The sequence below is a fragment of the Canis lupus genome, chromosome 10, assembly GCF_011100685.1.
Source record: "Canis lupus familiaris isolate Mischka breed German Shepherd chromosome 10, alternate assembly UU_Cfam_GSD_1.0, whole genome shotgun sequence".
Lineage (NCBI taxonomy): Eukaryota > Metazoa > Chordata > Mammalia > Carnivora > Canidae > Canis > Canis lupus.
This window is the reverse complement of record NC_049231.1, coordinates 45107625-45131865: the sequence shown is the minus strand read 5'-3', so window position 1 is coordinate 45131865 and position 24241 is coordinate 45107625. Positions and strand designations below refer to the sequence as shown.

Sequence of the window (24241 nt, the reverse complement as noted above, 5' to 3'; positions counted from 1 at the left end):
GTAGCCATTAGTGAAATGCTGATCAAAATCCCAATCAGTTACCAGGTCATACCTAGTAGAATGTTTATAATCAAACAGATGAAAAACAACTGTGGCTGATGTGGACAAATTAAAATCCTCATGTTGTTGGTGGGAATGTAAAATGATGTAGTCACTGTGGAAAAGTTTGGCAGTTCATCAGAATGCTAAACATGGAGTTGTTATACCATTGTTAGGTGTATACCCTGGAGAAATGAAACATATCCATGCAAAACTTGTTCGTGAATGTTTGTAGCATACTCTTAATACCCAAAAGTGCAAACAACTCAAAGTCCCTCAACTGATAAATAGATCCATAAAATATGGCATATCTGTACTATGGAATTAGTATTCAGCAATAAAAAGGAACGGACAGATGCTATGTATGGATGAAACTTGAAAACACGGTAAGTAAAAGCCAGTCACAAAAGTCCACATATAATTCCATTTTTGTGAAACGTCCAGAATGTGCAAATCTATAGACACAGAAAGTGTATTAACTGTTGCTGGGAACTGGAGGGAAAGGAGGGATGGGAGGAGTAACTGCTAATGGATATGGGTTTCCCTTGAGAATGTTCTGGAATTAGTGGTGATGGTTGCACAAACTTGTTACTAAAAAAAAAAAAATTGTATGCTGTAAGTGTGAATCTTATGGAATGTGAATTTCTCCAAATGAAGCTGTCAATAAAGCTATTACTAAAAAACAGAGGGTTCTATAAAATAAATTTAGTGTTTCTTACCAAAGTTCTTTTAATAAAAGTTGGAGCACTTAAATAGATATACAAGAGTTACTGGGGGAAAAAAACCCCACAACAACAACCCATCATTTTCCCTTTCCCAGTGAGAAGCCGTATACATACACACACACACACACGAGCCCAGTGACACTGCAACAAGGACCAGTGTGCAGTCCTCACTTTAGGTGAACCTTTTAAAAAAGCATTTGAGCTACAGAACACCTTGACTGCTTATACTCCAAAGAACCGTGGCTGTAATGAAGTATAGTGTCTTCATTATTCTTCAGTACTGGAAAGAGAGGTGAAACAGAATCATATTGGACTCAATTGTATTAAATGATCAGAATAAAATTACTGTGCTTCTAAACTTTTTCAAGCATTTCCTGGTTTTCATTCCTGCTTTGACTAGGAACATCTATTTCAGTTTGCTCTGAATCCTTTCTTTTCAGGATGAGGCCCCCCACTTATCCAATGCGATTCTGTTGGGAGTTACTACATACAGTGCATAAGACCCAAGCCGGCCAACATCATGGGGCCCTCATCCCTTTTTCCACAGGGACTGGTCTGATTCAAGGGTGAACCAGGGAAGACAATTGTCCTTTTGTAGGATTTGATTAGTGAACCCTAGAAAAGGAGGTTAGTTCTCTTATTTTTGGATCACATGTCTTGAGGTACACTTTGGGCTGCCTGGTCTCTTTCCCATTATGTAGAGAAGGGACCAACCAAAAATTGAAGCCAGAAACAAAAGTCACAAGATGGAGGCCAAGAGCCCTGGCAACATAACTGGAGGTTTGCATCCAGCTATGCCTACTGTTTGATATAAAGTTTTGAGGTTATTTAGTGAGTCCGTGCAAATGAAACATTTCTTCTCCAAGGAATCAAACACAAATTTATTTCAGAACCATATAGGACAGATTGAGTAAAAGAAAGCTTTATCCGAAACTTTCCCGATAGACATTTTCTCCCCCGACTGCAATGTTATCAATTTTCACAGTCCCATCGGTGGCCTTCGTAATATTCAAAAGGATGTGCAAATGTGTCATTTGGTTGAAGAATCAAGTTGGAAAATAACAATCTTTTCACTTTTTATGCTTTCAAAAAATTCTCAAACAGTATGATGCTCCCAGCTCATAGCTGTTCAATTAGATTTTTCCTTGAAAAGTTAACTTGGAGCAAGAGAATCATTTAGCTTATACATATTCAAAAACAGAACTCATCCATTTTCTCCATTGTTCATGGAGGGAAAAACTGGACCATCCCACTAGATACAGCAAAAAGTCTGTCTCCTATTCGGGCTTTTCTTTTGTAAGTGACTGGAGAAAACTTGTTCTCATTTTGGCTTCATCATGCTAGCATTCAATATCCTTTTCTTCCTCGGAATCTGGCTCTGGCATCCAACTGAAAACAAACGTACAGTTAAATCAATTTTGTACAACACAATTAAACACAGCTTTGGTAAGGGGTCTCATGACATGACAGAAGTAAACCAGTTTCTAGCACAGTCAAAAAGGCAACTGTCAGAGCTACCAAAGGAAAAAATAATAATAAAGATGACATTAAAAAGAAAAGTTCCATTTAAGGTCCCAATAAGGATTTTCTTCTTAAGTAGAATCCAAATTACACTTATGTTTTTCTCTGAACTACACTCAACATGTGTTCTAGCAAACTCAACTTTTTAATTCAGTTTTGCTTGGGTTAAGTTCAAATGTATTTGAAATTTTTAAATATGAAATAACAGCTATCTGGGGATTAAAAGGATTTAGTCATAGGATGATTGCATGTTCTTTGACTTATACCTCACAGTGCTGCCTCCTTGAAGGGTGGTAGGCTAGGTAGAGGGTTTCAAAGTCAATAAACAAGGCAGATTTGCATCTTGGAGGGCTAATAGTGAGTCTTGGACAAAGGCTGTAAGAATCTATTAATCTGCTCAAATGTTTCCTGGACCACTCTTTTCAGTATCAGAGTACAAGTAATAGGTAAATAATATTACCTAATCCTTTTTTTCTGAATGATCTCACTGCAACCTATCTGTAATTAGTAAGTCATTCCATATTTAATTATGTATAGCTAATTTTTAGCATAAGCTTTTCAAAAGCTTTACTTACCATTGATCTTTTACATTCAAAAAATGAGTATTTCAGAGCTTTGCAGTTTCCTTCCTTCAGACACTGTCGAGGGGATTTTCCTTCCTAGGACGCAGAATACAGTATAAATATCTGGGAAATTTCCTCACAAAGCACAAAATCACTATCCTTTTGAAAGTAGTACTTTTTGAAAAAAATTTTAAAATAGTAAATTATATGAGAAAATGCAGTTCATTTTGACTCGATGTTTAGGAAGAACAGGACAGAATAAAAAGATGTATCATAATTCTGGAGCACTTTGAGGGTGCCCTTGAGTTCTTAAAAACACTGGTGCCCTTGGGATACTTTTCTTTAAAATGTTTATATAAAAAAAAAAAATCTCAAAACTGGTATTTTTTAGCTCCTTACAGGTAAGAAAGAGTAAAGGTGAAAGTAGTAATGAGATTTCTTAAGTGTCTTTAAATTTTTTACACTCCAGAATTTTTCAAGACAGAACAAAGTAGTGTGTGTGTGTGTCAGAGGAGAGAGAGTGTGTGCACGTGCACACATGCATATGAGAAATTAGGCCTGCTGTCATGGGAAATGGGAGGGTTTGTTCTGGAAGGTCCCATCAAGTAACTTTAAAGCCTCTAGTTACATCCTTTTAATGCATGCAGTTTTACCTCCAACAGATCTCTGCACATTCCCACCCCAATGCCCGCAAAAGTCAAGCTCTCTAGTCGGAGAAGCACAACCACGTAGACGTGGAAGAGCAAAGGGAGATGTTAACAGAATTTATATATGTCTGTGAGAGGAGATCTGCCTGGGCCTGATGTGAAATGAACTCTTTAAGCAGTGAAAGTTGAAAAGATAGGATGCTGCTACAAGAATATTCACAAAAGATATGCTTATTTCTGATTCTTAAAATGAGACTTTTTAACCTATAACTTAAAAATCAGACTTGACAAAGCAACAACTGCAAAACTAGGTAAGAGCAAAAATTTAGTAGAATTTTTTTGAAGGTAAACATGGAATAAAAATTTTAATACTACCTCTTCATGATCTTAAAATATTTTGAACAAATACACTGTTGTATGCATAACACAAAGGCATTTAAAGATGTTGGAACATGGAAGCATCTACAAATAATAAACTTCACAATTCAAAGAAGCAAGATTAAAATTGAATTGCAGCAAAATTTCTCTTTTGATGCCCTATCCTGCTAAGTTGTCTATTAATAAACTAAGCCCTCAAGGACTAACTTATTAAAAAAAACTCAGAATGGTCCTAAATCTGTTAATGGGAGGTTAAAAAATAAATACTAGATATTCCCACCTAGATAGAGCTTTTATTTTTTTTAGTTTTCCTTGCCTAGACCCGGCTTTTTTTTCTTTTTTTTTTTTTTTAAGATTTTATTTATTCATGAGAGATACAGAGAGAGGGGCAGAGACATAGTCAAAGGGAGAAGCAGGCTCCCTCCCCACAGGGAGCCAAATGCAGGACTCAATCCCAGGACCCCAGGATCATGTCCTGAGCCAAAGGCAGATGCTCAACCACTGAGCCACCCAGCTGCCCCTAGACCAGGCTTTTAAAACCAGGTAGCAGAAAAGATGTATGTGTACAAATGCTAACTGCCAGTGTGGGCCTATCACAAAGCAGGAGAGCCAGAGGGATAACAGAGGTGCTAAAGGGGTTCTGTTAATGTAAATATATAGAAAACATCTGGAAAAAGTAGACCAAACTTACATTTTCTGAATTACCTGAGGTTTAATGACATCAAAATGTGATATGCAATTTGTGAAGGAAAAAAATCAAAACCTTAACATTATTATTTCCATTAAAGAAATAAACCCATACTGCTTATAAACATTAGCCTTCTGCAGTCCTTGACAGTATAAAGGAAAATGATGAAACCTTCCTACTCAAGTTGAGTTCCAGTGTAAAATGGGTCAAACAATTTTGAGAATAAAAATGACCCTGTTCAGTGTCAATTTTAAAAGCTCAAACAGCCAGAATTAGGTGCCCTAAAGTCAGATCAGTTTCAGTGTTAATAAAGAACCTAGCTAGAATACTTCCTACCTAAATAGAAACACGGGGTGCATGCCCCAGGAAAAAGGTAACCCCAATTTCACCTGCTTTTCATCATCAAGGATTTCCCTTCAAGCAGATTTTGACACCTCAACCCCACAACTAAAACCACTTCTCCACACCTTTATTTTGCAAGTGCTAGTCACACTTCTGGTTTTTACTGTGAAAAATGCTACAGGGTACCGCATCTGTGGCATTCCTGATCCTCTGGAATCTTGCCACTTTCTAGTCTGTCTGCTTAGGTTCTAGATTTTAATGGCCACCTACACCCGTGAATCTCAAAAGTGAATCAGAACAGAGTAGCAAGCTTCCTTGCACTATGCTGGGGGAGCCCAAAATTTTGTAATGAGATGCTGCTGATGGGATGTGTGTTACCCATATAAGTGAGACTAAATAAAACTATACAAAAGACTAGAACTATAAACCGATGCTACCCCAAACTATCTAAGATGTCATCTTTTTCATAAGCTTTTAAGCCATACTGTCAACAGCCTGCTGGGAAGATCTATCTAGATACACCAGATCTAAAAGAGGTCCTGGGTTAATTCATCCTCCTTCATCTCTGCCAAATGGCAGACTCTAGTTATCCCTTAACATTTAACTCTTCCTTTCTAGTGAGGCCTACGGCTGGGCTAGACTTCCCAGACACCCTAGCAACTAGGCTGGGTCACATGACTAAATTCCAGCCAATGGAGTATGTGAGGAACTGAAATGTAAAACTTCTGGGTTGGTCCTTAAAAAGGCACGTGGCTGCTCCCCTTCTTCGTTTATGATAAGATTTAGCTTCTTGTATACCGAAGTTCATACCATCCTTTCATAGGCAATCTTAGGTCATGAGTTGAGAATAATATCCTGTCTCCCATCATAGCACCTAAAACCACAAGATCAACAATGTCTAGGTTCAGGGAAGGCTGAGAGGAGCTGTCCAAGCCCTACTTATAGGCGCACACAAGAGCAAAAGAGAATTTTCTATCTTCTTTAAGGCAGTGTTATTCTGGATCTCTGTAATAGGTACCTGAACCTATATCCTAATCAATACACTCCCAAGCTCATTTGCCTTCTGAGGTCAAAATTAGTGATTCCCAAACATGGCTGTGCCCAAGAATCAACAAGGGATACTTTTATGGGTGTTGGGGTTGGAGGTACTGGAATCTATATATCTAAGCTCTCTGCCCCCATCTCCAGGTAATTCTAATGAAACCCAGAGGTCTGGGAGCTTCTTAATGGAGGCACAAAGGAAATAACCCATGATTGAGGTTTTTTGGACAAACTTTTTGATCTCCCAGGAGTCATACAATCCTAAGAAGTCTATCCAAGAGATGCCTTTTGAATCTGCTTGTCCTTGCTTTTCCTCTCCAGCCCCACTGGGGCTGACATCCTTATCATCATTACCCTGAGCTTCTCCGAGGCCCAGTATTTCCTTGACTTTCTCTCATTGCAGCATCTATTTTGAATTCCTTCCTAGAACGAGGTCGAGCAGCTTTTTCAGTGGGTTAAAGACTGGCAAGGAGAGATTACAGCATCCATCTGTCAAAAGATCAGATTAACTTCTGTATAATACAAGAAGCTAAATCTTATCATAAACGAAGCGGCCACACAGGGCAGACGCAGACCTCAAGAGAATGTCCCTTGGTCTTCAGAGTCCCTAGGAGGGGAGAGGCGGGCTGTAGCTGCCAGTGACACCATCTGAGAAGAGAGGATATTGTCCCAGATCTGCAAAACTCGATGTTCTGTCTCAGTACTGCCCTTTTACACTCCCCCTGAAGTTACGGTAAATTTAACACAAACTAAAAGCACTCCCATTTAAGGTACTTTTTATAATTATCATTTTCTCCTAAGTGACCAACATCAATAAGACCACAAACTTAAGTTTGTGGCATGTGTCCTGGTCACTATCTTGTCTAGTTTTCTCACTTTCTAAAGATCTAATTTCCATGCAGGAGGGAATGTATCCCAATCATCTATGTGTCCCAAATTAGAGTTTGGCACTCAAATGTTTGCGGAATAAATTATTACAAAAATACAACTTGGGATCCTTCTTGCCCTCAGTATCTTCCTCCACTCCTAGAGTTTCTTTCCTCAGTCCCACTGTGTACTTTATTCTCTTGATTGCTCATCCTCATGGCCTTCCTGATGCTGAATGTCAAGATAAATTCAGGGTCCTCACTCTGAGACACAAGGGCCTTCACACATGCCAACCTTCTTCTCAAGCCTTCTGTCACATTCTCCATCCCCCAACAGAGCACTAGCTTCTCCTGGTCACATCTCCCTGACTTGCCCATGCTGTTCTTTCAGCTTCTCCCCTCAACCACCACATTCCCCACTCCTTTACTTGACAACCTACTACTCAGCCTTTAAGACTCCTATCAAATGTCACCTCCTCTGTGAGAAGTTTCCAAATTCCCAAGAAAAATAAGTTGCTCTCCAGTGGACTCCCACGGGATGTTGTTCCTAAATCTAATCATTAAACAAATATTTACAAGATGCTTACACAGATGCTTATACTGCTGGAATTTAGACCCTTCCATGACTGTCCTTCCCATCAGACTGAGGTGATGTAGGGTATGACTGTAACCGATTCATCTTGGTATCACCAATGCCTTGACATCATGCCTGCCACTTACCAGGCATTACTAAGAGCTGACTATTTGCACCAATGAAGCAGTCGACTGGAAAAGCCCTGTGCAGGGAAGTGTAAAGTGTGAAGACAGGGCACCTCCGTTTCCTCCTCCGTGTGAGAGGGACTAGAGAGCCTCCTAAGCCCATGACAACTCAAAGTTTTAGGACAAATTGGGCAGCCAGTCCGGCTGACTGCTAAAATCAGTGAACCAAATGTAAATCCTGAATCAGCAGAAACACTGATACAGCTTTATGATGCATGTCCATTTGGGGATAGTCTTTCCCTTTGAAGAGCAAACTCTGAAATTACATCTCCAAATGCAAAAAATAATTGCACGCAACTGATTGCCCTTTCATCAGGCCTTTGTAACTGGCAAAGGCACTTGCGTTTGAGTTGGGCGCTAAGCTAGAACCCAGCTTTGGACCTCAACCGTCAACTCTGGACCTCACCGCTTGCTCTCTGCACTCAGGTTGAGAAGACATGATTGTAGTGAGGGGAGACTGCGGTGGAAGCAAGAGACAGAACAGTGAAGAAGAAAAAAAAATGGAGCCGCTTCGTTTACAACTTATTCAAGAAGGCACATAACTCCAACTCAGAAACGATTTCAAACCAAGAGAAAGTATCTATTCGACCACGACGGAACAGAGAAAGGAGAAACTACTAGTCAATACAGCGTACCAGGTTTATGTAATTCTCTGATAATTTAGATTCTCATTTTCTAGCACGCAGGAAACCGGCCTCATTCTCCTTTATACTTCCAGAACCTAGTGGAGTGGCAGGCAACATTTAATCAATGTTTCTTGAACCGAAATGGTTTATCTTTACGAGAATCCAAAGGGGAGGTTTCATGATCCCCAACCTAACACCGGAGGGAGCTGACGCTCCGACAGCCGACCCGCCCAAGTTCACCAGGCTGGCGCCGTGATCTATCCCTAGGCTGGCTGGGTCACCTCCCCTGGGCGCCACCGCAGGCTGAGCGGGAGGCGTCGGTCGGGTCCTGCCTCCCCGGTTCCAGCGTCTCCTCACCCCGGGCGCCCGGCCGCGCTACCTGGAGCACACAGTCCGACTGCAGCAGACAGGCGCCCAGGTCCTCCTTCACGCCCGCGCACGCGCCGCCCTCCGGCTTGTCCTCGTAATAACGGGGCATGACTGCGTCCCCGCCCCAGCAGCCGAGACCCGCTGGCGTCCGCAGCCGCAGCAACCCCTGTGGGGCGCAACGGACACCCGCGGAGGGAAGGAACCGGAACTTGCAGCCACAACTTCCGGCGGGCCCCCGGAAAACTACGGGGCCCGAGAGGCCGCGCGCACGGCGGAAGTGGGTGCACGTGACGCGCCGCGCCCCCTGCGCCGGCTACGTTGCGGGAAGGGAAGTCGGCCCGGCGCCTGCTGGGTCTGGCTGCTGGGCGGAGGTGGCGGGTTAGCTTGGACCTCTTGGAGGCCGCAGGGCGGCTCCAGGTGAGACCCGAGGACTGCTCCGTGCACGCGCGGCTCGGGCTCGCCGGCGCCTTTCCTCCGGCCCTTCAGGGCGCGCCGGCCCTCGGCCCCGGAGTGACCGTAGCCGCGTCCGGCGGCTCGGCCTGCGGTAGGGCTGCCAGATAAATAAGCCAACGACGCCCGTTTACGCTTAAATTTCTCATGAACGACCGACAGCGTGTCCGTGTCTGTCCCACCCAATGTTTCGGACAGTCTTCTACTGAAAGTTATACTTGTATCTGAGATTGATTCGAATGTAACTGGGCGTCCTGTGTTTTCATCTGCTAAGTATGGCGACCTTCCCCGCAGCCCCGGGGTGACGGGGAGCCTCTGGAGCCGGCGCGGCGCCGGGGGCGACCGGGAGGCCTGGGGGCGGGGCGGGAACTGGGCGGCCGGCCTGTGAGGGCTGGACGGTGAGCCGCGCTCCCCGGGCTCCAGGCTGGGTCCACCGGCCTCCCACGCTGCCATTCCCTCTGCTGAACTATTCACGGAGTAATGCACTATGGGGCTTGAATCTTGTTTTTATATCATATTCCAGTGAAAGAGTTGCTTGGTGGTCTTGCACTGATGGACCCATGTGAACATGCCATTATTTTACCTCGTCGGTAACATTGTTTCTAATTGGCTTTTAAAACCGATTCCCTTAAAAGGCCTGGTGGTTTAGAGCACGGGAGTTTTGGCTCCATAGTCCTCTCTGTGCTCCTGAGGGGGTCCCTTCACCTCCTAGTGCTTTTCTTTCTGCCTCCCTCTCCTCCCTCCCTGTGGTTAACAGTGACTACTAGGGGGAGCTTCCCCAGGCTTGAGAGAGGTGAAGCGTGGGAAACCTACAGACCCCGTAGAAGTGCTGTGAGGGTTCGGAAGGGACAGTTCTTGAGCCCCCAAATAAGCCTCAGAACCACCTCCATTAGCTTTTGACCCCTGACATTTACCAAGGATTGGGGCGGAAATGTAAGATGGCATCCCTCCTGAATATCTCAGAAGAGGATACAAGAGGATATCCTTGTAAAAGATTTTTTTTTTCTTCTATCTAGGAAGATGTTACCGAGTACTTCAGTGAATTCCCTAGTGCAGGGGAACGGAGTGTTGAATTCCAGAGATGCAGCAAGACACACGGCTGGAGCAAAACGCTACAAATACCTGAGAAGACTTTTTCGTTTTCGGCAGATGGACTTTGAGTTTGCTGCATGGCAGATGCTCTACCTATTTACTTCCCCACAGAGAGTTTACAGAAATTTTCATTACCGAAAGCAGACAAAGGATCAGTGGGCCAGAGATGACCCTGCTTTCTTGGTCCTCTTAAGTATTTGGCTCTGTGGTAAGTGTCAGTTTTTCTGTAATAGAGTTGAAGAACAGACTGGTTTGTTTTTGTTTTTTTTTTAAAAAGATTGTATTTATTTATTAGAGGATGCAGGGAAAGGGACGGATGGAAAAGGAGAAGCAGGCTCCCCACTGAGCAGGGAGCCCAACACGGGGCTCTATCCCAAGACCCAAGGTCATGGCCTGAGCCGAAGGCAGAAACTTAATCAACTGAGCCACCCTGGTGCCCCGAAACTTAGTGTTTTAGATTGTACTTGTCCTTTGCAAAATCTTTTGTTATAAACATATTGTGGGTCAGGATTTAGGATATTTGAAGCTGTTTCTTCTTTTCTGAAGCCTCAAAAATCTCACAGGAAAGAGTGTTGTTTTTTCTGGTTTCGAAGGTCCCAGGCAGATGCCAGAGTAAATTGTTTCTTCGGAACATGGAAAAGCAGAAGACAGAGTCACTCCGTGTCTTTTAACTGCTATGATAAAGAAGTTGATATCAAATGCAAACTAACTGTGAAAAGGACTATCAAGATGGGAAATTGCATTTCACGGGCAAATCTAGAGTGAGAGTGCTAAAAGTACCAATGCAAACTTGTGAAACTACTTTTAAATTCTCCAATAATGTAGTGAGAGAGTCCTAACTACCTTTAGGATATAAATGTATAAGATTTTTTTCACCTTTACCTGGGCTTAAATATGTGACTGCCTTTTCAGAACCTGTCCTGAATTTATCACACAAATCTTTCTTTCAGTGTCCACTATAGGATTTGGCTTTGTTCTGGACATGGGATTTTTTGAAACGATAAAGCTTCTCCTTTGGGTTGTATTCATAGATTGTGTAGGCGTTGGTCTTCTCATATCAACTTTAATGTGGTAAGTATCATAATTTGGATTTTTCAAGTCCTGCTGTAGAGCCTGCATTTGCTTCCTTTAGAGATACAGTAGCTGATGTGCACTGAAAGCATGAGTTTAAATTTTTTTTTTATCATTGAAATATAGTTGACACACAATGTTACATTAGTTCCAGGTGTACAACATAGAGATTTGAGATGTATATACATTATGATATGCTCACCAAGATAAGTGTAGTTACCACTTGTCACCTTACAGTGTTGTTATAAAATTGACAGTATTCCCTATGCTGTACTTTTTATCTCTGTGTCTGATTTATTTTATAACTAGAAGTTTGTATCTCTTAACCCCCTCCACCTATACCACCCATTCCTTAAACTCTCCTCTCCTCTACCAGTTTGTTCTCTGTATTTATGAACCGGTTTGTTTTTTGTTCATTTTGTGTTTTAGACGCACATATAAGTGAAATGATACAGTGTTTGTCTTTCCTGACTTATCTTGCATATCATTATACCCTCTAGGTCTATCTATGTTGTCACTAATACTAAGATCTCATTGTTTTTTTATGACTGAGTAATATTCCTGTGTGTGTGTGTGTCTGTGTGTGTATATACACCCCGTTTCTTCTTTATTCCTTCAACTATTGATGAACACTTTAGTTGCTTCTATATCTTGATCATTGTAAATAATGTTGCAATGGACATTGGGGTGCGTATAACTTTTCAAATTAGTGTTTTTATTTTCTTTGAATAAATACCCAGTACTGGTTCTGTTTTTAATTTTTTGATGAACTGCCATACTGTTTTCCACAGTGGTTGCTCCAGATTACATTCCCACCAGCAGTGCACAAGGGTTCCCTTTTCTGCACATCCTTGCCAACACTGGTTATTTCTTGTCTTTTCAATACTAGCTATTCTGACAGGTGTAAGGTGATATCTCATTGTACTTTTGATTTGCATTTCCCTGATGCTAAGTAATGCTGAGCATTACTTTTCATGTATCTGTTGGCTTTTTGATTGTATTCTTTAAAAAAAAATTATTCGGGTCATCTGTCCATTTTTTATTGGATTTTTTTCTTTATTGTTGAATTGTATAGTTCTTAATATATTTGGGATACTAGCCCCTTATCAGATATATCATTTGCAAATCCTTTCTCCTATCCACTGGATTGCTTTTTTATTTTGTCTGTGATTTTCTTTGTTGTGCAAAGCTCTTTATTTTGGTTTAGTCCCAGTAGTTTATTTTTGCTTTTGTTTCCTTGCCTGAGGAGATAAATCCATAAGAATGTTGCTGAGGCCAATATCCAAAAAATTACTGTTTATATTTTCTTTAGGAGCATTATGGCTTCATTTCTCATATTTAGTTCTTTAATCCATTTTGAATTTATTTTTCTGTATGATGTAAGAAAATGGTCCATTTTCATTCTTTTGCATGTAATTGTCCAGGTTTTTCCACACTATTTATTGATGAGACTGTCTTCCCCACTGTATATGTTTTTCTCCTTCGTCATTGGTTAATTGTCCATGTGTTAGTTTGTTTTTTGGGTCTATATCTGGTTCCATTGATCTGTCTGGTTTTGTTTTTGTTTTTTGTTTTGTTTTTAGAGAGAGAGAATGAGAGCAAGCGGGAGTAGGGGTGCAGAGGAAGGGGGAGAGAGAGAATCTTAAGCAGGCTCCATGCATAGCATGAAGCCTGACAGGGGACTTGATCTCATGACTCTGAGATCATGACCTGAGCCAAAATCAAGAGTCAGACACTTAACCAACTGAGCCACCCAAGCACCCCCAATCTGTTTTTGTGCCAGTACTATACAGTTTTAATTACTGTAGCTTTGTAGTATATATTGATATCTGGATTGTGATACCTCTAGCTTTGTTTTTCTTTCTCAAGATTGCGTTGGCTATTTGGGGTCTTTTGTGGTTCCATACAAATTATAGAATTCTTTAATTCTCTAAAAAATATTATTGGTGTTTTGATAGAAATTGTATTGAATCTGTAGATCACTTTGAGTAGTATGGACATTTTAACAATATTGATTCTTCCAATCCACAATCATGGAGTATCTTTCCAAGTGTGTGTCCCCTTCAATTTCTTTCATTAGTGTCTTACAGTTTTTAGAGTATAGGGTTTTTATCTCCTTGGTTAAATTTCTTCCTAGGTATTTTTTTGGTGCAATTATAAATGGGGTTATTGTCTTAGTTTCTCTTTCTACTGCTTCATTATTAGTGTACAGAAGCACAAGAGATTTCTGTATATTTTGTGTCCTGTAACTTCACTGAATTTATTGATTAGTTCTAATAGTTTTTTGGTGGAGTCTTCCAGGTTTTCTATATATAGTATCATATATCTGCAAATAGAAACATTTGTACTTCTTCCTTACCGATTTGGATGCTTTTTATTTTTCTTGTCTGATTGCTTTGGCTAGGACTTCCAGTACTATGTTGAATAAAAGTGGTGAGAATGTATGTTCTTGTTTTGTTCCTGATCCTAAAAGAAAAGCTTTCAGCCTTTCACCATTAAGTATGATGTTAGCTGTGGGTTTGTCATTTATAGCCTTCGTTATATTAGGTACATTCCCTCTCAACCCATTTTGTTGGTAGCTTTATCATGAACTAATGTTGAATTTTGTTAGATGCTTTTTCTGCATCTATTGAGATGATCATGATTTTCATCTTCCATTTCGTTAACATGTATCACATTAAATGATTTGCACATAATTGAACCATTCTTGCATCCCTAGAATAAATCCCACTTCAAGTGGAATATCCTTTTAATGTATTACTGAATTTGGTTTGCTAATACTTTGTTGAGTATTTTTGGATCTTTGTACATCAAGGATATTAGCCTATACTTTTCCTATTTTGTAATGTCTTTGTCGGATTTTGGTACCAGGGTAAAGATTTCCTGGTAGAACTGATTTGAAAAATATCCTTTCTCTTTGTTTTTTTGCAGTAGTTTCAGAAGAATAGGTGTTAACTCTGCTGTAGATGTTTGGTAGAATTCACCTGTGAAACCATTTGGTCCTGGACTCTTGTTTTTTGGGAGTATTTTGATTACCAATTCAAATCCATTACTTGTAATAATACATTTTTTTCAGACTTTGTATTCCTGATTCAGTTTTGGAAGGTTGTATAATTAAATTTATCCTTTTCTTTTTTTTTTTTTTTTTTTTTTTTTTTTGGCTGTCTAATTTGTTGGCATATATTTTTTCACAATAATCTCTTGTAATCCTTTGTATTTCTCTGGTGTCAGTTGTTACTTCTCTTTCATTTCTGATTTTACTTATTTGGGTTCTGTCTCCTTTTTGATGACTCTGGCTGAATGTTTTATCAATTTTGTTTATTTTTTCAAAGAACTAGTTCTTGGTTTCGTTGATCTTTTCTATTGTTTTTTCAGTTCCTGTTTCATTTCTTTCTACTCCAGTTTTTATTGCTTCCTTCTTCTGTTAACTTTAGCTTCTGCTTGTTCTTTGCTCATACCTTTAGGATTAAAGTTAGATTGTTTATTTGAAATTGTTTTCAAACAATAACATTGTTTATTTGAAATGTTTATTTTTGTTCTTTCTTGAGGTAGGCCTGTTAGAACATCCCTCTGGCAATTGCTTTTGCTGTGTCCCAAAGATTTTTGGAACATTGTTTCCATTTTCATTTGTCTCAGGAACTTTGTCTCTTTGGTTTTGTTGTTGTAGTTGATGATGATGACCTGTTATTTTAGTAAAAGGTTGTTTAGCCTGTGCATGTTTGTGGGACTTTTCCATTTTTTCTTGTAATGGATTTCTAGTTTCATACCATATGGTTGGAAAAAATGCTTGATGTGATTTCAGTCTTCCTAAATTTATTGAGATTTGTGTTGTGGTCTAAACTGTGGTCTGTTCTGGAGAATATGTCCTATGCACTTGAAAAGATTATGTATTCTGCTGGTTTTGGGGGGAATATTCTGTATATGTGTATCTAATATGTTGTCCTTCCTTACCGATTTTCTGTGTGGATGACCTATCCATTGATGTAAGCGGGGTATTAAAGTCCCCTATTTTGTGTTACTATCTATTTCTCTCTTTATGTCTGTTAGTATTTGCTTTATGTATTTCAGTGTTCTCATAGTTGGGTGCATAGTTATTTATAATTGCTAAATTCCCTTGTTGGATGGAACCTTTTATCATTATGTAATGCTTTTATGTAACGCCTTGTTTTGTCTCTTGTTACAGTCTTTGTTTTAAAAGCTATTTTTGTGTGAAAGAAGTATTGCTTCCCTGGCCGGCCTTTCTTTCTTTCTTTCTTTTTTTTTTTTTTGGCTTCCATCTGCGTAGAATATCTTTTTCCATCCCTTCATATTCAGTCTGTATGAGTCTATAGGTCTGAAGGTAGCCTTATTGTCAGCATATAGTTGAGTCTTGTTTTCTTATCCATTCAGTTACCCTGTCTTTTCTTTCCTTTTTTTTTTTTTTTTTTTTACATTTTTAATTCCTGTTAACATACAATATTACGCTGGTTTCAGGTGTACAAAAGAGTGATTCAGCACTTCCATACAACACCCTGTGCTCATCACAAGTGCACTCTTTAATCCCCATCACCTATTTTACCCAAGTCCCCCTTCCCCTCTCTGGTAACTATCAGTTCTCTATAATTAAGTGTTTTTTTTCTTAATTTGTCTCTTCTTATATTGTTTCCTTTGCTTGTTTTGCTTCATAAATTCCACACAAGTGAAATCATATGTTGTCTTTCTCCGACCTATTTTGATTAGGATTATACTCTCTAGCTCCATCCATATTGTTGTAAATGACAAGATTTCTTTCTTTTTTATGGCTGAATAATAGTTCATTGTTTGATGTGATCTCCTTTATCCATTCATCAATCCGTGGACATTTGGGCTGCTTCCATATCTTGACTGTTATAAATAATGCTTCTATAAACATAGGCGTGCATGTATCCCGTTGAATTAGTGTTCTTGTATTCTCTTGGTTAATACCCAATAATGCAATTGCTGGATCATAGGGCAGTTCATTTTTTAACTTTTTGAGGAACTTCCATACTGTCTTCCAAAGTGGCTGCACTAGTTTGCACTCCTACCAACAATGCAGAAGGGTTTCTTTTTCTCCACATCCTTGCCAACACCTGTTGTTTCTTGTGTTGTTGATTTTAGCCATTCTGACAGGTGAGAGGGATTTGCATTTCCCTGATGATGAGTGACGTTGAGCAGCTTTTCATGTGTCTTTTGGCCATCTGGACATATATCTTCTTTGGAAAAATGCCTGTTCATGTCTTCTACTCATTTTTTAATTTGATTATTGGTATTTTGGGTGTTGAGTTTTATGAGTTCTTTATATTGGATACTGACCCTTTATTGGATAGGTCATTTGCAAATATCTCCCATTCGATAGGTTGCCTTTTAGTTTGTTGATTGTTTCATTCACTATGCAGAAGATTTTAAGTTGATGTAGTCCCAATAGTTTATTTTTGCTTTATTTTTCCGTTGCCTTAGGAGACCTATCTAGAAAGAAGTTGCTATGATCAGTGTCAGCAAAGTTACTGCCTATGTTCTCTTATAGAAATTTTATGATACCAGGTCTGAACATTTTGGTCTTTAATCTGTTTTGAATTTATTTTTGTGTATGGTGTAAGAAAGATGGTCCAGTTTCATTCTTCACTGTCCAGTTTTCCCAACACCATTTGTTGAAGAGATGGTCTTTTTCTCCTGCTTTGTCAAAGATTGACTATATAGTTGTGGGTTCATTTCTCACTTCCCATCCTGTTCCATTGGTCTATGTGTCTATTTTTGTGCCAGTATCATACTGTCTTGACCACTACAGCTTTGTAGTATAACTTGAAATCTGGAATTGTAATGCTTCCAGCTTTGTGGTTTCTTTTCCCAGCTCACTTTGGCTAGTCAAGGTCTCGTGGTTCCAAAATTTTTGGATTGTTTATTACAGTTCTGTAAAAGGTGCTGTTGGTATTTTGATAGATTGCATTAATGTGTAGATTGCTTTGGTATGAATGAAAATAGTATGAATATTTTATCACTATTTGTTTTTCCAATCCATGAGCATGGAACGTCTTTCCATTTCTTTGTGTCATCTTCAATTTCTTTCACTGGTGTTTTTAAGTTTTCAGAGCACAGGTCTTTTACCTCTTTGGTTGATTCCTAGATATCTTATTATTTGGGGTACATTTGCAAATGGGTTTTCTTAGTTTCTCTTACTGTTACTTCATTATTGGGTATAGAAATGCAACAAATTTCTGTATATTGATTTGTATCCTGCAATGTGACTGAATTCATTTATCAGTTCTGGCAGTTTTTTGGTGGAATCTTTCAGATTTTCTATTTATTGTATCAATTCATCTGCAAATACTTAAAGTTTTACTTCTTCCTTACCAGTTTGAATACCTTTTATTTCTTTTTGTTGTTTGATTGCTTTGGCTAGACTTCCAGTACACCATGTCTTTTGATTGGAGCATTTAGACATTTACCTTGAAAGTAGCTATTGGTAGGTTTGTTCTTATTCCTATCTTGTTAGGTTTTTTTTCCCAGCAGTGCCCTGCTGGGAAAGCTGGATTCGAACTGGGCTGGTGATTCCAGGGTGCTCTGCACAGTGGGGGCCTTGGTGGGAGAATTGGAGCTAAAGTTGCTGTGGCTAGGGGTGTGGGGCTCATTCAAGTGCTGGGCAGTTAGGGCATCTGTGCCCTGTTGCAGTCTGAGTGATGGGGCATGATGGGGGTTGGGGGGACATAAGCAGTGGTGCTTACCAGCCCCTTTGGCCCCAGAATGTGTTCCCACAGGCCATGGCCATTTGGCTGAGGGTTAGTTTTTTTTATATTCTAGTTGTGTTTTAAACCACTGCTCTTGGGATCCCTGGGTGGCGCAGTGGTTTGGTGCCTGCCTTTGGCCCAGGGCGCGATCCTGGAGACCCGGGATTGAATCCCACATCGGGCTCCCGGTGCATGGAGCCTGCTTCTCCCTCTGCCTGTGTCTCTGCCTCTCTCTCTCTCTCTGTATGTGACTATCATAAATAAATAAACATTTTTTAAAAAATAAAATAAAAACATAAACCACTGCTCTTTTGTGTGCACCTCAGTGGGAGTTGGGCTGGTGTGGGATAGGGTCCCAGGGTTCACTGAAGTGGCAGGCCAGCTGGGGTGGCCATATCCCGCTCCCATCTACGCTGTCAGTGTTGGGCCTGGTGGGGGAGGGAACATACACAGTGGCACCTGCCAGCCCTCTGAACCCTGGAGACCAGTTCCTCAGGTCCCAGCCATTTGGCAGATGCTCAAGGACTGGTTCCTTTGAATCCTAGTTGCCCTTTTACAGTGGGGCTTTTTTCCATGCGTTAGGGTGGTATAGTCTATTCCTGGTTCCTTGGTTCTATCCCCACCCCTCACAGTTGACAGCATCAAGTGGGGGGTTCCTGTTGTTTCTGTGCCTCTGTCTCTCATGTTCTCTGTGTGGTCCCTCTGTCCTTTGTTGTGCAGAAGCTGTTCAGTCAGCCCGTCAGCGCTCAGTTCTTTTTCTGGAAGAATTACTCTATATGTGGGTATAGATTTGGTTTGTCCATGGAGGGGAGTTCAGGGTCCCTCCATCACCATCTTGGACGGTCTCCTGAAAGCATCAATTTTGATTGCTAGGATTATGAGAACCTGCCCTCCCGTGTCACTATTTGTATCAGAAAATACTCTAAGGGGTGGTCTGTATTGTCAAAGTGCAGCAAATAAGTGAACTGAAATAATGATTATATTAACAAAGTCCCTGGTTTTGCAAAAATATTATGCAGTTAGCCAGTTCTGCTTACATTGTCTGAATGATGGCATGGTTTTCACCTTTATTTGTCAGTGGGTCACTTCTAGATGTTTAAGCTATAGAGGATTATTTTATGGAATCTTACTCTGAATATCAGATATTAAAAGAAGGACATTTGAAAAAGGATTTGTTAAACTTGGTGCCGTCTTGCTGAGACACACAGGTTTTACTGGACAGGTACATAGTCTGACTTCTGGGTTTGGTTTAACAACGGTAGTGTACTGAGTAGAAATGTATAAATCCAGCATTTGGTTTTTCCATTTTCTCATAGATGCAGGCTCCAATATGGTTGGCATGCCAGATGAGGGGATTGGATGTTTTAAGTGAGTTCATAAAAGGCCAGTGTTTGAGTAGAGGTTGTGGGCATCATGTATCAGAGAAAACACTACGGAAATTTTAGTCTCAGAGAGGCCTAGGTTCACATGCCAGCTCATTAGTCCCAGTCTAACTGTAACTCTTAGTCCCAGTTTCTTTTGTAAAATGGAGTTAGTGATCTAATTTGTAAGATATTTGAAAAGATTGTGGTATAAAAAGTACCTGGTATATAGGAAGTGCTCAATAAATAGTGGTTATTAACATTTTAAATAAAGTCCTGAGACTTTAACCTCTGATAGCAATGTGTTCATTTGTAACTCCTTACTAGTATAAGTTTTGTATGTGCTTGGGAGTCAATAAATGGTATGTGTCATTAATTTGGGATTCTAACATTTGGGTTAAAAAGAATACTACTAACTAATAGAAGTTACATATTCATTATCAAAAAGCATGGCAGATGAAACAGTTTCAGTAAATAGGGCTTTCAAAGGAATAGATTGTAGCAGGCATTCTATCATTGTAACATTGACTCTATAGGGCCATAGAAATCAAGTCGTTCTGGAGTTTAGCACCTTTAGTTTGAGTCCATATTAGTTAAGTAGAAAAGGACTGGGTGGGGGGTGCTGAGGTGGTTTAGTCGGGTAAGTTTCCAACTCTTAATCTCAGCTCAAGTCTTGATCTCAGGGTTGTGAGTTCAAGCTCCATGTTGGGCGTGGAGCCTACTCATTAAAAAAAAGAAAAGGGACTGACTCAGTATATTTTTCAAAACCTATATTTTGTTGCATCGTGTTGTGAACTGTGTTAGAAATGATGACATGTAGTTGCTGTCATCCCAGATGTGCCAAGGAATCAGCAGGAGGAGGTGTTTGGGGGAGATGGGATCATTGATTCCTCATGCACAAGAGCAACATCCTGGGTCTAGTGGTGCAGGGTGACACTCACCAGCTCAAGAAGATACGTGACTATAGAATGTGGCCTTCAGTGCAGTTCAGAAAAAAGAATTGGACTTTATCTCATAGCTTGCATATGTTGTTTGGGGAGAGGAGGAGAGGTGGAGAACATGGAGGCTTTGGAATAAGGAAATATCAGATTTACACTTGAAGTAAAGTCTTCTGTGGCTGTGAAGGAGCTGAAGGAGAGTGGTGTGGCTGGATACAACTGTGGGGGTCTGCACAAGAGCAGAGCACGCCCAGACAATGTGGTGAACTCAGGAAGAGAGGAGAGAGATGGATCTGAGAACATTCTGCGATAATCGGGTATGATGAGGGTAGGAAAAAGTGGCAGGTGCAGATGAAGCATTCCATGTCAGACATGCTGAGTTCTGGTGTCTTGAGGACTTAAGTGGAAATAAAGGTAGAGTAGCCATGGGGTAGATGACTCTGAACCTACCAGTCTGGGCCAAGATGAGAATATTATTGGCATTATTAAATGTGGAGGTGGGAGGTGAAAACTACAGATGTCTTGAGCTCTCCCAGAAGGCATGTCTGTGTTCCAGAGGTAAGACTCAGAGTGAAGACAGAAGCCTGGAAAGTGCGCATCTAAGGAGTAAGCAAAGGGGTAGGAGCAGCAGGAGGAAAACCACAGAATGAGAGCTCTTGAGTCGTGAGCTAAAAGCTTTTTCATCCACTCATCAGTTAACTGAGCTGGTAGGCTATGCTGCAGAACAAGGACAGAAGCTTGAAGAATTGTTTTAATGGCTAGAGAGGTTACTGGCAGCCCTTCCCTTACCGGTTCCTCCTGATTCCTTGAGCTTTTAATGGAGAGGTGACCTATTAGGTGTGAGGCTTGGACCTATTCTGTATCTGCATTCATTTTTTGGAGGGGGGAGGGGTCTTATGCAGGCCCATGGCTTTAAATATTTATACATGGATGAGTTTGTATCTCCCATTTTCAACCTCTCCTCTACATTCCAGACTTTATATACTTCTTACTCCATGTTAACCAGCATCTTCAACATCACAGGTTCACATCCAGACTTCTGCACTGCCCCAAACCGATCTTGCTCACTGTAGTTCATGGCAGCTCAATCCTCCCATTGGTTTCAGACGGAAATCTTGGTCATCCTTGACTGTTCATCTTTTATCTTATTCCACATGCAGTACTAACACAGATCCTGTTGGTGCTGCCCTCCAACCATAGCATTTCCCCCATGTCACCACCTCTACTGCTACCACCCCTGCTCATCTCTCATTCGCCGTAGCCTCCCCCACCGGTGTCCCTGTTTCCCTCTTGTCCCTGTAACCTGTTCTCAGTCAAATCCAGTCTCAGGAAACCGTGTCAAAACAGTGAGTCAGATATCCTTCTGGGAACTGCAGTGACTCCTTATCTCATCGAGAATAAAAGCCAAAAGTCTTAAAATGGCCACAGGCTCCATAAGCTCTGGCTCCCTACTTCATGTCCTGCTGCTTTTCTCACTTGTTTCAAGCAGGCCTCCTCACCCAGCCTCAAACAGGCCACACCCTGCCCCTTCCTCCGTCCTCCTCCACTTCTGTGTTTAGACGCCTTTCTGCCTGGAATGAGGGTAATTCCCATCCCTGCCCTTGGGTCCTGACCCAGGTGTTAACCTTCATAGGACTATCCTGTCTATTTTTTTTTTTAATTATTTATGATAGTCACACAGAGAGAGAGAGAGGCAGAGACATAGGCAGAGGGAGAAGCAGGCTCCATGCACCAGGAGCCCGACGTGGGATTCGATCCCGGGTCTCCAGGATCGTGCCCTGGGCCAAAGGCAGGCGCTAAACCGCTGCGCCACCCAGGGATCCCAGGACTATCCTGTTTAACACTGCATTTCAACTTTATATTTTCTGTCCTTCCTTATTGCTGAGTTTTTCTCCATATATGCCATCTGACGACTCCAACTAGGTGGAAGGCAGAGATCTGTTTTGCTCATCACATTGTCTCCAGTATCTAGAATACTGCTTGGAATTAATCTTATTATATTATGAAAGAAATTTTAACTTTGCTCTTTAGGTTTATCTCTAACAAGTATTTAGTGAAACGGCAAAGCAGAGACTATGATGTGGAATGGGGCTATGCCTTTGATGTGCATCTGAATGCTTTTTATCCCCTCCTAGTCATTCTGCATTTTATCCAGCTTTTCTTCATCAACCGTAAGTAGCAGTTACTTCTTAAATGAGCATCAAAAAGTCACCATTATATGCCCTGAAAAGAGATTCATTGTACACCTCTTCTGCAGATGTTATCCTGACGGATACATTCATTGGATATTTAGTTGGAAATACCTTATGGTTGGTGGCAGTTGGCTACTACATCTATGTAACCTTCCTAGGATACAGTGGTAAGTCATGGTACAGTTTTGATTGAGAACATAGGTGGGAGGTGGGGTGGTTTTGCTGTAATAACAATTAGCTTACTTTTATATGAATTACCTCATTTAATCTTCACAGTTAGATTTACTTAACCCCATTTTTCAGACGAGGGTACAGAAACTAATGGTCATGCAGCTAAAAAGTGGCATGGTTGGTATGTAACAAATTTTATAATTTTAAGGAGCCATGTTTAAACCATGTTGATATTTCCAGGTTACTTGTAGGAACCCACACCCCATTTCCTTTCTTCCCTGGCTTTCCCATTCTTGGTCCCAGTAGGGGCTTAGAGTGGGGCATGAGTTGGAGCTGACATATGGTCACATAGGTAAAGGCACCCTTATGAACAACGTATTTCAAGGTGTTAAACCTTTGCCTCCCTTTGTTTTTACGATCACTGTGTGGTTCTACAGATGGTCACAAGTCAGGCCCAACCTCTGCTAGCGTGAGGACGCAGTTTTCAAATTTACTGTTAATCCTGCTAGAAGTTTCTTTTTCGTAGTAATGAAAAACATAATCCGGCTTGTCCTTTCTTGTCACTCTGGATGATGAGACCCTTACTGTAAATACACACCCCTGGTGCTCAAGTATGACTAGCTTCTCTGGTCAGCCGTGAGGAGGTGGCGGCACCAGCAGCAGAGCAAGTAGCAGACTCTGGCTTTAGAGCAGCGTTTCCCCAATTCAGAACATTCAGGGGTTTTTTTTTTTGTTGTTGTTGTTGTTGTTTGTTTTTGGCTTCACCTGTTGTAATAACTTTCAGAATGTTCATTAGTCATATTTCCTTTTTTAAAAAAATAAATTTTTCTTTTCCAGCATTGCCATTTTTGAAAAATACAGTTATTCTTCTTTATCCGTTTGCACCTCTCATTCTGCTCTACGGCCTGTCACTAGCACTAGGATGGAACTTCACCCACACACTGTGTTCCTTCTATAAGTACAGAGTGAAATGAAAGCAGTATTGAAACTATTCCATCGATTTCTTCCAAAACTTGTAAATAAACTATCTTTGTAGATATCTTCAGGTGTAAAGTTTGCAAATTTGAGAAAATACATATGTTGACACCATTGTCAAGGTACATTCCTTAAAACTAATTAAATGTACATTTCTATAATAAATATTTTTTAAACTAAAGCATGTATTTTATTCATTCTAATAAAGCTTTAAGTATTTTTGAAAGAAATCCCATTTGGAGAACTTGATGATCATCATATGCTCCCCACCACTGTTACTGACAAGATATATAGTCTGTCCCCATTTTCTAAGAGGTTGTATTTTAAACATTTGTGTAGACCACGGGATTCTAGTATAACCTTCGAAAGTCTCCTTGACCCGTAACGTAACTCAAAGATGAATCACTGTACGATAGGACATAAAATCATCATTTACAACATTTTCTATACAAAATATATTCGATTGAAGCGGTGCATGGTGGCTACTCTCCTTAGTATACGTGAGAGAGAGTGAACACTTATATAACCCTGATAATCAGTGTCTTTTCCTTTGAAGTCCTCTCCAAAACCCACGTAACTAAAAATAGTGTTAGGTAAATTCCTATATCAGTGTTGAAACTAATAATAAAACTTACTACTCATTAAGTTTTATCTATTTTTATTAGAAGGAATCTTGAATTCAACATGGCTTCTTAAACTTCTTTA

At 40.5% G+C, this 24241-nt stretch overlaps 2 protein-coding genes across 4 annotated transcripts; one reads left to right on the top strand and one right to left on the bottom strand.

Moving 5' to 3' along the window:
• Nucleotides 1-1624: 1624 nt before the first annotated feature.
• COA5 (cytochrome c oxidase assembly factor 5) lies at nt 1625-8784 on the bottom strand. The gene is made up of 3 exons (XM_038551079.1): nt 8575-8784; nt 2861-2944; nt 1625-2153 (listed from the first exon to the last, which is right to left on the bottom strand). The coding sequence occupies exons 1-3, from the start codon at nt 8671-8673 to the stop codon at nt 2112-2114; spliced, it is 225 nt and encodes a 74-aa protein (XP_038407007.1). The 5' UTR covers nt 8674-8784; the 3' UTR covers nt 1625-2111.
• Nucleotides 8730-23717, top strand: UNC50 (unc-50 inner nuclear membrane RNA binding protein). 3 transcript variants are annotated; one of them, XM_038551076.1, is made up of 6 exons: nt 8730-8841; nt 10031-10314; nt 11057-11177; nt 22230-22369; nt 22456-22557; nt 23399-23717. In XM_038551076.1, the coding sequence occupies exons 2-6, from the start codon at nt 10035-10037 to the stop codon at nt 23533-23535; spliced, it is 780 nt and encodes a 259-aa protein (XP_038407004.1). In that variant the 5' UTR covers nt 8730-8841; nt 10031-10034; the 3' UTR covers nt 23536-23717. The 3 variants fall into 3 exon arrangements, with proteins under 3 accessions (XP_038407004.1, XP_038407005.1, XP_038407006.1); XM_038551077.1 differs by lacking the exon at nt 8730-8841 and adding an exon at nt 8848-8981; XM_038551078.1 differs by lacking the exon at nt 8730-8841 and adding an exon at nt 9072-9287.
• The last annotated feature ends 524 nt before the right edge of the window (nt 23718-24241 follow it).

Excerpts from the sequence above, each read along its gene's own strand:
- COA5 (XM_038551079.1), bottom strand. The coding sequence starts at position 8,673 with ATGCCCCGTTATTACGAGGACAAGCCGGAGGGCGGCGCGTGCGCGGGC. Across the intron at positions 2,945-8,574 it reads AGTCGGACTGTGTGCTCCAG|GAAGGAAAATCCCCTCGACA; the intron begins GTAGCGCGGCCG and ends TCTGCGTCCTAG. Across the intron at positions 2,154-2,860 it reads TTGAATGTAAAAGATCAATG|TTGGATGCCAGAGCCAGATT; the intron begins GTAAGTAAAGCT and ends GTTTGTTTTCAG.
- UNC50 (XM_038551076.1), top strand. The coding sequence starts at position 10,035 with ATGTTACCGAGTACTTCAGTGAATTCCCTAGTGCAGGGGAACGGAGTG. Across the intron at positions 22,370-22,455 it reads CCAGCTTTTCTTCATCAACC|ATGTTATCCTGACGGATACA; the intron begins GTAAGTAGCAGT and ends CCTCTTCTGCAG. Across the intron at positions 22,558-23,398 it reads AACCTTCCTAGGATACAGTG|CATTGCCATTTTTGAAAAAT; the intron begins GTAAGTCATGGT and ends TTTCTTTTCCAG.